Consider the following 11891-nt stretch of genomic DNA (forward strand, 5'->3'; position numbering starts at 1 on the left):
GTTTTTTTTTTTTTTTTTTTTTTTTGGTCCTAAAACCATGTGAGGACAACACTTTTTGTACCACCAGAAAAGCTTTAGATCCCCATAATTAAACCTATTGTTCCTATTCGCTTCACTTAATTAGCCCACTGCAAAATGATATGATTGCAGTACACTACTTGAGCTATAACACAAATCCGCACTTTATACTTGGAGGAGGATACAGACCAGAAAATAAATATTTTCTCACCCCTATCATCCATGGAAGAAACAAAAAAATTAAGAGTACCCATATAACAAAACCATACAAGAACAGAATAGACCAAAAATAAATAATGGAAAGTGTTGACATCGAACTCAAAGAAATTGTACATGCTCCTAAATGACAGGCCACCCAAATAGAAAGAAAGGAAATTATTATCAAGGCATCCAATAAAAATCCTGTGAATTTAAAGTTCAATGATATAGGGTATAAACTGACTTAGACTCCTTACTTTAAATCTAAGATTCCAAATCATCAATTTTTAGATTTAAAGTAAGGATTCCAAGGCATATAAATCTAACTCATTCTTGAGTTTAATGTCTGGATTCTAAGGCATAGAAGTCTAACTTATTTAAAGTCTGAATTTTAGGCCTAGAAATCTAACTGGAAAGGACAGGAAGGACACAGACAATTGAAGATCAAAATGAGTGGAATTACACATAATAGACAAAGGAAAGGAGAGTCTCAAATTCAGGTTGCCTATTACCTATCACTACCATGTCCAATTTAGAAGACAGTTCATATATTTGAAGCCAATTTATAGCTTTTGAATCCCAAGACACTCTCTGAATGGATTGAGTAAATTACCAACAACATCCACATGTTCATGAATATATATTAAACACAATAGAAGTTCAAAGTGAGTGAAATGGTGTCAATTATAACAAATACATTAGGCAAAGTTCAAAAAGAAAAGGTAATGTATTTCATGGCCTCTTTGAAATCATCCCCACCCACTCTCTCCTTCTGTTTGAAATGTGAACACTCAAATAACCCAGCCTTTGACAACCGACAGAGTAAAAAATTAGATCACTTATAACACAAAAATATTTTATAATCTAGGAACTTGTGAGATACTTAAAAACCATAGGAAACTATTCCAAAAGTTGGAAACCAATCACCACTCCACTAAATCCAAGGGCTATTTCCATCTCTATTGGAACTTCAACCCTCTGAGACATCTTAAAAAGAAAGGATGAGGATGGAATGTAGATTTGAAAGCCAGAGACTTATGGGGAAAAAACTATATCATAGGAAGAATAGGATGCAATATCAGTTAAAGAAAAAAACTCTTGAAATCTGAAAGAGGATCCAAAATTGAACTGAAGCAGATTATACGCCACCACTTACATGTAAATCTAATTGCTGCTGACCTTTTACTAACCAAAGTAGGAAATAAATAAATGTAATCAAATTATTTCTAATCAGTAGATCAAAATGGAGAAATTACATAATGAGATGGGAACAATGTGGCTGCTGGTTTACTTGAGTGCCACCGAGTGCCACCGGTTGCAGAGATTACAATTGCACTAACTTCATAAATTACAATGGGTGAATAGTATGTATTACATGCACATTTCAACGCACTCCCACAGTGATGTGTTCACTCGTGTTCTTTACTTTTTGTGAGAGGCAGGAACTCACTAAGACAAAAAGAATGTTTCATGGTAGAAAAGGAAATCCAGCCTATTTTGAGGGGAATGACGAAGAATGCAGGAAAAACAAAAATAGGATTTAAGGAAACATTCTTAAGACCTTCCATTAAAGAAAAATCATATTGTGATTTTCACAAACTAAAGAACAATCTTGTCTAAGAAAAGGAAGAATAAAATAGCATATTCAGGTACTGTTGCAACTCCATGCCTTCTTAGCACAAAAAGATATATATATATATGTGTATATATATATATATATATATATATATATATATATATATATAATATGTATATATATGACTACAAATTAACTACCTATACAAAACTACAACGTGAAGATGTTGAGAATAGAATGACACATCACATTAAATTACATGCATGGTGTGTGATAAAATATGAACAAGCAGCCATCAATTGAACACTTGAAAACCAAAGAACCACTGTAGTCTAAGAAGCATTAACGTGAAAAATATCTTAAAAGCATGCACAGAAAAAGAACTAGAATGAAGAAAGCACCTAATTTAAATATTTAAAAAGACTAAAAAAGATCTTTGCATATGGAAATTGCAGACAATAAAATCTCTTACATACAAAGTTGATATAGAAACAAAAGAAAAAAGGAAAGGAAAATAAACCATAAACATGTAATGATTCGCAGGGGTTCACCAGGAAAAAGCTAAGTTACTAAAGCGCAGAAAAATTAAGAAAAAGAAGCCAAAGTATTATAAAACTGTGGTCTTCACAGAGGCCCACAAGACAGATCAAAGCACAAGGTGCACTAAGGTACATGCCTGTTGAAAATTGTGGCCGGAGACCGGCAGGTAACTGTTACCAATATCTGAGATAAGAATATCCTTCTCTGAAATGACCTAAGCACAAGCTTCTTGAGACAAAGATTACACTCTTAGTGTCTATTCGAGTCAGCTCAAGGCATACAATACCTCTTTATGGATTAGCAGTGGCTGGAACCCATACCATGTAACCAGAAAAATACATGGTTGCCAAGGTGAGAGTACAAGGAGTTTTACACAAACTACAGTCATTTAAAAGTATAAATACATTTATATATGGCAAGCCTATATCATTTCTATACTCTCCACCTCTTTTAGAATCCATGTTTCGATCCTCAATTTCATGCACCATAAACTAAAGATTAAAGTATAACCATGTGACTCCAGTACAACTAAACATACTAGAACCCAGAACTCCTAGACAGCTAGGTCCCCAACGACAAATGAATACGTTAGAGAATCACTTGATCTACATTTAGTAAGCTAACAACAACACCTTAAGTTACAATATTTTGGTCACTTGACAAAATTCAACAAAATAGGATGGGAAAGAATAAAGAAAGACAAGCAGAACTTTAGTTTTGAGATTTGACATATAAAAAGTGATTATCTAAAATGGTCCTAAGTCCATGAATTTCTGCAGATAGGCCAAAAACATATGACATCTCCATGATAAATCTGTAGTCCACCTAGTTTTACATGGTCCTGTTTCACTGATTGTATTTAATGTTCGGAAAAAGAAGATACTAACGGACAAAATCAACTATGTGTTACATAAAACTTACTTCAAAAGCATTAAGCTAATGATCCTTCAGATGAGTATTAAGAACTAATGAAGAGGGTAAATCAACTGAGTGGCTTACCATGCCTGCAATATTTATTTGTGTAGATCCCTATTCAATTGATGTAGTCTAGACAATCTTTCTGGTGTTTTCACTAGTAAGTCTATGTAAATTTACTTGGTATATTCTTCTTCTTCCAACCGTCTTTGTTCTCTAAATTTTGGATGTTGAAGACAACTTGGATCCTTTCTTGGCTTATCACCCTTGATAGAGTTCCCACCACATTAGACTTCCTCTAGAGAACCTCCACCTTTGTATTTGGCACCACCGGCTGTATTTGTGCAAGGACACTTCAAAAGAATTGAACCACCTTTTGTGGCTTGCCCCTTGTACTCCCGAAGTGAGGTGTTGACTGTGAAGGACTTTTGGCTTAACTATGGACAAGAGTTTGAGTTTTTACAGAGGATGTCATTTTGCCTCTTTTTTGAGTTTTTCGAGGTTTGGCGTAGTACATATTAACACCTCTCTCTAAGTTCATATTTCTAAACTCTCTTCTAGTTGGCCTAAGGTCTTGGCCACACACAGTTTGAGATCCTTTTCTTCATAAGTTTTTCTTAACTTTGTCTACTATATAATGGACATAATAAAGCCCCACAAAAAAGAAATCTGCGATCCACTTCCAATGGCAGAAAATGGATATCATACAAGGATCCCTATAAAGAGATAAAAGAGACTAAATGCCGCAAGGTGAGCAAGCAACTCGACCTAACCTATCTAATTCTTACAACTTAATCATTGAAACTGTTAAGTAAAACACATAAGCAAATCTGCGCTTATAAACCAAAAAAAAAAAAAAAGGACTGCAAGTAGATTCACAATTCAAAAAAACTATACATCTAATCTTCAATGTATCAAAAGCAAAAATCAAATTGAACATAAGAAACAAATATCACATTTGAAATGTGCACAAGGCATATGCAGAGAAAATAAATCATTTGAAACTAAAAGTAGCATATTGCCTCGTCAGGCCAAATTAATTGCTAGTTCAAGTCCAGCTTGAAAACTGTTTATAAGCAAATGTAATAAAATGTTTATCACAAAACAACATTTCAGATTCAGACCTAATTATCAATGCTTTGTGATTTGAACCTCAAGCCCTCTGCAAGAAACATCTTAGCAGGACATAGCAAACTAGTCTATCTATGTCCTTGAGCCCGTTGCATGTCATACGCACCCCAGGAAACAGATCCAGGTCCATACGGAGGATAACCATCTGTACCAGACTGTACCTACGATTTATAACAGAAACATAATATGCCATTCAAAAGAACAAACAATATAGAAATCAAGAAGGAAGACACATACACAAATGGTAAATGAGAAGTATAGCAGTGACCTAAAAGACTAAGACCCAGAAACTTGCATAGAAATGCAAATAATCCAAAAAAAGCTTCGAGTGTATGAGTCAACTTTGTTTTATGACAAATCCTTTTTTCTATTGCAAATAGATGGAGCACATGCCTGTAATTATTTTTGGTGTTAACAAGCTTAACTTTAGATATGAATTACTATCTACTGATTTGAGAAATATAAAAATTTTCTAACTTTAAAAAGTCGATCCAAATTATCATCGTTTTCATGCTATTTCTTGAAACATTTATCCACTTTCCACAGGAATTGCATTTTTATCCACGTTAAAAAAATTTCGGCTTGTCCAGATGTACAGTACGTACACTATTCAGACAACCTAGAAGTAACAAATAAACTGAAAACTTACGTTGTTCAAGCCATAATTTGTAGAATATGGATTTCCTGCATATCCAGCATCAGCATTGCCATAACTTGCACCATAGCCAGCAGCTAGACAAATTATTTATCAAGTTCAGAGAGAATATACAACAATGTGAACTACCGGACAATTCAGTTAACGAGATATTTTGCACAAAACTAACCTATGCTGTTTAATCCACTTTACAGCTAACCAGACTATAGTTAGATTAAAGTTCCTCAAGAATCTATCATTGTCCTCACACAATGACAAAGAATGACTAACCGTTTTTGGGTAAGGAACAACCAAGAAAGAATACGACAGAAAAACTATAAATTCAGTAACCATTTACCCCCATCATGTTTAAATTCAGCTTCCATACAATTAACAGCTTACAAAAGTGTGAAAACAAATGAGGGGCTCAATGCAAGCCAAAGAATAGGCATACCAGCATTTCCAATTGCAGCAGCAGAAGCATGAGCTCTCTTCTCTGCATTAGCAACCTCAGCTCTAAGTTTCTCCAACTCCCTAGCCATTGAAACCAGTTTCTTCTCCATAACCTGACCGTGTTCATAATTCTCCGCATATCCCTTCTTTTCATACTCTATTGCAACTCTTAAAATGCAAAGTATCATGTACGCTAATCAGAATTACAAAATATCCAAAAAAAAAAAAACAAACACCTTATATCACCATCAAAGTTTACAATCCAACAGACTGCCATAAAATACCTAGCACGATGCAATTCCTGCTTCACAGTTTCAATTTCTGCCCTCAATGCTGGGGCTTGCTGCAAATCTGCAGTAATTCTGGTTAGATCTTGTGTCATTGCTTGTGCTTGACCATTGAGCTCCTGCCTTGCAGTAGTTAGTTCCTTTACATCAGAATGAACTTGAAGAAGCTCTGCCCGCATAGTCTCAACTCCTCGCAGATCAACCTCTAGTCTAACCGATTTTTCATACAACTCTCTCATCTGAATGTCCCTTTCTGCATGTAAGGAATCAGCAACATGAGCCATACGTTGCAACTCATGCTGGGCTGCTTCTAGTTCCTGCTTAAGCGCAACATGGGTCGCAGCAAGCCTCTGGTTATCGAGAAGAAGACCTTGAATATCTTGATGTTGGGCAGCAAGACGCTCCTCAATTATTACAGGGTGTGGAGGAAGGGGTCCTGGATGCATCCCATACTGTGTTTCTCTGATTTCCTCAAGAAGCGCTGGATGTGGCCTTGGCCCAAGGCCTCTGGCAAATGGAGGCTCTCTAACTGATGGTAGTGCGCCGTGATGAACCCCATTTAGTGGGATAGGCGGTCCACGATTTCTTCCAGACATAATCTATGAAAGAAATACCAAAAGAACGATCTAAGTAACAATCAAAAAATTTATAAAAAAAAAATAATAAAAAAAAATGAGTGTTCACAGGCCACATATAATCCTGATTCCGCTAAAATTAAAAATAAAAAAAATAATAATAAAAAGAAAGAAAGAAAGAAAGAAAGAAAGGAAGTAAACGAAGTTCTTAGTTCTAACACCTCGAGAAAAACAAGAAGACAGCCAATGCCAGCAGAAAAAAAAACGCCAGTATGAAAGAAACCCAATCACCCATTTGTATAGAATCATTAACTAGACTATCTCCCAATACCCAAAAACCAAGTTACATTTCAATTTCTTCCCCCATCCTAAAAGTTATACGTATTAGAACTATCATAACCATCAAGAAGCCAACTTTGTGTCCACTCCAAGGAAAGCCACTCCGAGCGAAGCAATCGGAATGCCATACACCCCCGAAGAATTCGATAAGTTAAGCTATCAACCAGCCCAGCCACGTCGAATACGAAACTGAAAAATCATTATTTAACAGGAACGGGTTTCATTCCACACGAATACGATGAACAATGAAAGTAGGCAGTGGATCGAAATCCAGATACTAACCTTCCAGCAGAGGAGGAATTTGAGTGAAAGTGGATTAGTAGGATGGTATAGATTAAGACGGAGAAAGGGAAATTAGGGAATTATCGTCCCAACAATTCAATTGGATTGAAAAATAAAAACCCTAGCAGGGTTTCTTCTTCCAACCTTTCTTTTTTGTTCGCTTTACCGCCTGTTCGGAAACGAAGAACTCAATCCGTTTAGCTTTAAAAAAACTAAATTAATAATAATAAATATATATATATTTTTTTTTAATTAAGTTCAAAGATATTAATTTTTCATCTTTTTTTTAAGTTTTAAGAATATTATTTTTTTTTAAGTCTTTTATATATATATAGATATATAAATAGAACTTTAAAAATAAATAAATAATATTCTCTCATTTTCAACCATAAATATAATAAAAATTAACCCTCAAATATTATTTTTAATTTAATTTTTTATCCCTCGAGGTAAATTTAAAGAAGTATGGACAGAATTTTATATACTGCAAATTAAAAAATTAAACTTTTTTCTAAAAATTTAAGGATATTAACATAATTTTGTAATATTTTTTAAATATAGTATTAATACTCCTGTTGATGGTATTTTTATATTAAAAAAAGTTAAAATTATTAATGAAAATTTGAAAGTTTAAACAAAATTATCCTATTTTATGGCGGTGCTTCAAATTATCTCACGTGATTAGGTGAGTGTCTAGCCTTACAAACGAAATTTTCGAGATAAGCAAACTCGTAGACTAAACTTCGACTTTCCAATACCATATGATGCAACTCAACCGACGAGTCAAATATTTACTCACTAGCGCGTTTAATAACACTTGCACAAATCCAAAAAAAACTAGATGGTTGATGTAACCGCCTAACCCCACCGCTAGTAGATATTATTCTTTTCGAGCTTCCCCTCAAGGGTGTGGAAACCTCTCCCTAACATACGCGTTTTAAAACCGTAAGACTAACAACGATACGTAATGGGCTGAAGCAGACAATATCTGCTAGCAGTGGGCTTGAGCTATTACAATTGAGCTCCGTGGGGGCTCGAGAATCGACAAAAAGAGTACATACATGGAGTCTTACCTTATTATAACTATGTAAATACACAATGCACGTATTTACGAGTACGATACGAGTAGAGGTTCTCTAGGCTCCTCTGTAGCGGCTCGACTGTAGTAGAAGTACAATACCAATTGTACTATCCCCAACACAGCTCCAATCCCATTTGGTGCCTGAAGTTTGACAACAAGATATAAATTTATGTCACATACTCAATCCAATGAATTGAACAAAGGAAACGAGTACGACGATGCTTACATAAACGAACAGATCGTAATTGAACAGTCCATAGAGGAAGAACGATACGCTCATGAGGAAGGTCGAAAGAGAGAGATAAAACGGCATAAACTCCACACTCTTTGTTCGAATCACCAAATTCTGAGAGCGTGCGAAAAACCGAACGAACAAGAAAAGTAAGCATCCAACAACAGAAGGTAGACAAGAAGAAGCTTACAAACTAGGCTTACGATTATGAACAATGGAGAAGCAAACATCGACACGAGAGATGCACAACTCAAGATCCCGACGACATTTCGTCGCAAAGGGACGTTTGCTATCTGTAAGCTCCCTGCAACAATAGCTATAAAAATGGCAAACACTGCAAGCAACAATCCAAGCATTTTCATCTGTCACAAACACAAAAGATAGAACTTCAACAAACAGAAATCTTCCACAAACTTAGATTTCTAGTTCATATCATAGGCATACAAGTAAGCACCTTTCTTCCCTTTTCAGCATATGCTATGAAGAGAAAGATGTAGACTAACTGAAACACCGCGCCGATCGAGTTGACCGTCATGACCATTGTGTTTCGTGGGGAAATGAGGGGGGTGCCATACCATAGACAAATGAGGCAGTTCAACAAAGCATATATATATGGCGAACCCGAAAACTGTTCGGTTGTTTGGTTTCGAATAACACGTCGAAACGTATCTCTACAAGTCAATCCCAAAGTAAGGAAACGAAGAAAATGGTGAATATGTAAAGTCAAGTAGCAGAGATGGGGTACCATGGATAGAACTTACAGAGGTGACAAGAACAGCCCAAAAGCAAAGATGTGCCCTGCAAATGAATGAAGTACCATTCTCATGAAAAAGGAAAGGAAATAACAATCATCGGTTTATAAGTAAGGAATACATCTTCATTCGTATGAGGTCTTTTGAGGAAACCCAAAGCAAAGTCACGAGAGTTTATGCTCAAAGTGGACAATATCATACCATTGTAGAGAGTCGTTATTCCTAACATGGTATCAGAGTCATACCCTTAACTTAGTCATGTCAATAGAATCCTCAAATGTTGAACAAAAAAGTTGTGAGCCTCAAAGGTGTAGTCAAAAGTGACGAACAAATAGTATACTTTGTTCGAAGACTCCAGAAAAGGAGTCGAACCTCGATTAAGGGGAGGCTGTTCGAGGGCTTCATAGGCTTCAAAGGAGGCTTTATAGTGTACTTTGTTCGAGGGGACGATTGTTAAGGATCGTTGGAAGGGAGTCCCAAAGCAAAGCCATGAGAGCTTATGCTCAAAGTGGACTGTGGAGAGTAGTTATTCCTAACATAAAATACATAAAATACAGAGGCAAAAGAACCAACAGTCGGAGTTGAATGAACTCTAATAAGAACAATAAATGAAGGCAATCTTGATATATATCATTAACAGTTGAATCAAGAACATGATATTGAAAAGGGCATCCACAGAACGAAGGCAAAATCCATTGAACCCTAACTATTTGCCAAGAAAACGAGCTTCTACCGCCATTAATGGAAGAATTTAAGACAAGAAAGAGAAGTAGAGAGCCGTACCGGCGACTCCAGCAGCATCCCTGCAAATGGAGAAGACGGAGCCGTGAAGAATCATCAACAAGAAATTTTAAACCACAAGAACACTCCTCCGTCGCTTCAACAGCAAAGCGCCGCCGTCGTCAAGAACATTACCAATGCACAAGAAGTCCCCCACCCACTGAATCACAGAAACCCTTTCTTTCACGAAATCAATTAGTGCGATCGATTTCACACCCAGATGAAAACACCAAAACCCCACAAACTTCAGAGGATTTTGAAATCAAATGCAGCAGAGACGAACAAAAGGGGAAGAAATGATAGTTTCGGAAGATTTGTATGAACTGGGAAATGGGTTTTTAATATACACAAAACGGGTTGGATCGCAACGGAGGTTGCTGATGAACATGATTCGTAGTGTTTTAACTTCTGATTTTCTGGGGAGACCCTTTACTCGATCGACAACGCATGAACATCTTACCAAAAAAGGAACAAAAAAAGAGTAGAAGCGAAGAAATCCAACTGAAATTTGAAAAGAGATAGACCGTGAATTGAAAATGTGTGGACTTCAAGCTATTAGATCATTCCCACACCTTTTTTCATGGATACAAACAAAACTTTTTTTTTTTTTTTTTTAAGATTATAAGATCATACGATTCTTTATACCATTTTTTAGTATAACAAATGTGAAATAAGGGGATTTAATCTCCAACGATAAGAGAATTAGTACGGTTGAGCTAGTTCATTATATATTCTTGTATTGATTCAACGAGCATTATTAGAAGTTCTAAAAGAAACACGTAACATCTATTATACTTTTAATAAATTTGGACCCAAAATAGTCGATTTTAAAAACCTATAAGACTAGCTATAGATATACATATATTAATAGAAATTAATAACATTTTTCTAGAAAATTAATTGACGCTAGCTAAAACTACAATAAAATTTACTAAACTGAAGATAGAGAATTTAGCATATTTTTTACATTAATAAAAAGATAAAGATTTTAATATTATTCGGTCAATCTTATTGTAGCACGTTGGATAAGATATTAATTTTAATCCTAGTGATAGTTCAATATCGTGTTCCGGCACTTGTTGAATGGAAAAAAAAAAAAACTTTTTAATGAAAATTATTCAATGGAATCACCACTGTTGTTTTGTAATGATCGTTCGATCTAGACTAGCTATAGATATTCATATACACGGTTGGCGAGAAAGTTGGAGAGACTCTTATTGAAAAAACTATAAGTTATATATAAAATAATAATAATAATAATAATAAATAGGACATATTATTAAATTAAATTAAACTTATTATAATTATTTAATAATTATTGGAAGAAATTTGAATATTATAATTTTTTGAAATTGAAACTTCGAATATTTTAAGTTAAGTTTTAAGTCAACGAAGTAATTGTCAATTAATTAAAACAACTCATAAAAAATTAAAATAATAGTTTTTATTTTCAAATATAATAAATTTTTTGTGGAACACATGTGTATGGATGTGTTATTATTATAATTATTTATTAATTATTTATTAATCGGTCAACTTAGAACTAAAAATTATTTATATTTTATTTTATAAGATTAACTTGAATATAATTTAACTAATTTATATAACTTATTTTATTATGTGATTGATGTCAAATGACGCAAGGGTTTAATCGATAAGGTTAGGAATAATTTTATAAAGTATTTTTAGTGAGATCACGAACGGTAAAATCACAAATAAACTTATAATCTGAGTTTAAAAAGTTATATGAATTCTTATTTAATTTATAAGTTTTTAAACCGTTAAATTAATAAGACATTTTTAATGGGTATTTATTTAAACACGATACTAATAATATCAAGGATTTTAATTGAAATAGAATACTAACGATCTCCATTTCAAAACAACAATAATGATATTTTTTTATCAAATTTTATAAAATTTAAAATATTATTGAAACTTTTGAAAATTAACAAAGTATTTTTAAGAAAATTTTTTGGAGTACTTTTATTAATTTAATAGTTTAAATTTCAAAAAATAAATCCTAAAATATATATACTTTCTAATATAATTCTAAAAATGCCTTCATTTGCATTAAAAAAAAAAAAAAAAAAAAAAA

General features: G+C 34.0%; 2 protein-coding genes across 6 annotated transcripts in view; both read right to left on the minus strand.

The window, feature by feature from the left end:
* LOC111446802 (protein FLX-like 1) overlaps positions 1-7136 on the minus strand; it is a 10759-nt gene extending 3623 nt beyond the window's left edge. The window contains exons 1-6 of one of the 5 annotated variants that reach the window (XM_023085760.1): positions 6949-7135; positions 6728-6855; positions 5750-6351; positions 5467-5633; positions 5028-5110; positions 4372-4533 (exon numbers count right to left, since the gene is read on the minus strand). In XM_023085760.1, the coding sequence (XP_022941528.1) occupies positions 4447-4533; positions 5028-5110; positions 5467-5633; positions 5750-6351; positions 6728-6730 (942 nt within the window). In that variant the 5' untranslated portion in view covers positions 6731-6855; positions 6949-7135 and the 3' untranslated portion in view covers positions 4372-4446. Of the gene's footprint in view, positions 1-4226; positions 4540-5027; positions 5111-5466; positions 5634-5749; positions 6352-6727; positions 6856-6948 lie in introns of those variants that run through there. The other 4 variants (XM_023085759.1, XM_023085756.1, XM_023085757.1 and 1 more) reach the window with 4 other exon arrangements.
* A 765-nt stretch (positions 7137-7901) lies between these two features.
* Positions 7902-10375, minus strand: LOC111445926 (bidirectional sugar transporter SWEET2-like). Its single transcript, XM_023084477.1, has 6 exons — positions 9797-10375; positions 9023-9059; positions 8716-8932; positions 8465-8623; positions 8256-8375; positions 7902-8170 (listed from the first exon to the last, which is right to left on the minus strand). The coding sequence occupies exons 1-6, from the start codon at positions 9849-9851 to the stop codon at positions 8057-8059; spliced, it is 702 nt and encodes a 233-aa protein (XP_022940245.1). The 5' UTR covers positions 9852-10375; the 3' UTR covers positions 7902-8056.
* Between the last annotated feature and the right edge of the window lie 1516 nt (positions 10376-11891).

The sequence above is a fragment of the Cucurbita moschata genome, unplaced genomic scaffold, assembly GCF_002738365.1.
Source record: "Cucurbita moschata cultivar Rifu unplaced genomic scaffold, Cmos_1.0 Cmo_Scf00008, whole genome shotgun sequence".
Classification (NCBI taxonomy): domain Eukaryota; kingdom Viridiplantae; phylum Streptophyta; class Magnoliopsida; order Cucurbitales; family Cucurbitaceae; genus Cucurbita; species Cucurbita moschata.

Coding starts and splice junctions, on each gene's coding strand:
- LOC111445926 (XM_023084477.1), bottom strand. CDS start 9,851: ATGATTCTTCACGGCTCCGTCTTCTCCATTTGCAGGGATGCTGCTGGA. Junction 9,060..9,796: donor GGATGCTGCTGGAGTCGCCG/GTACGGCTCTCT, acceptor ATTCATTTGCAG/GGCACATCTTTGCTTTTGGG. Junction 8,376..8,464: donor CTTCTCCATTGTTCATAATC/GTAAGCCTAGTT, acceptor GCACGCTCTCAG/AATTTGGTGATTCGAACAAA.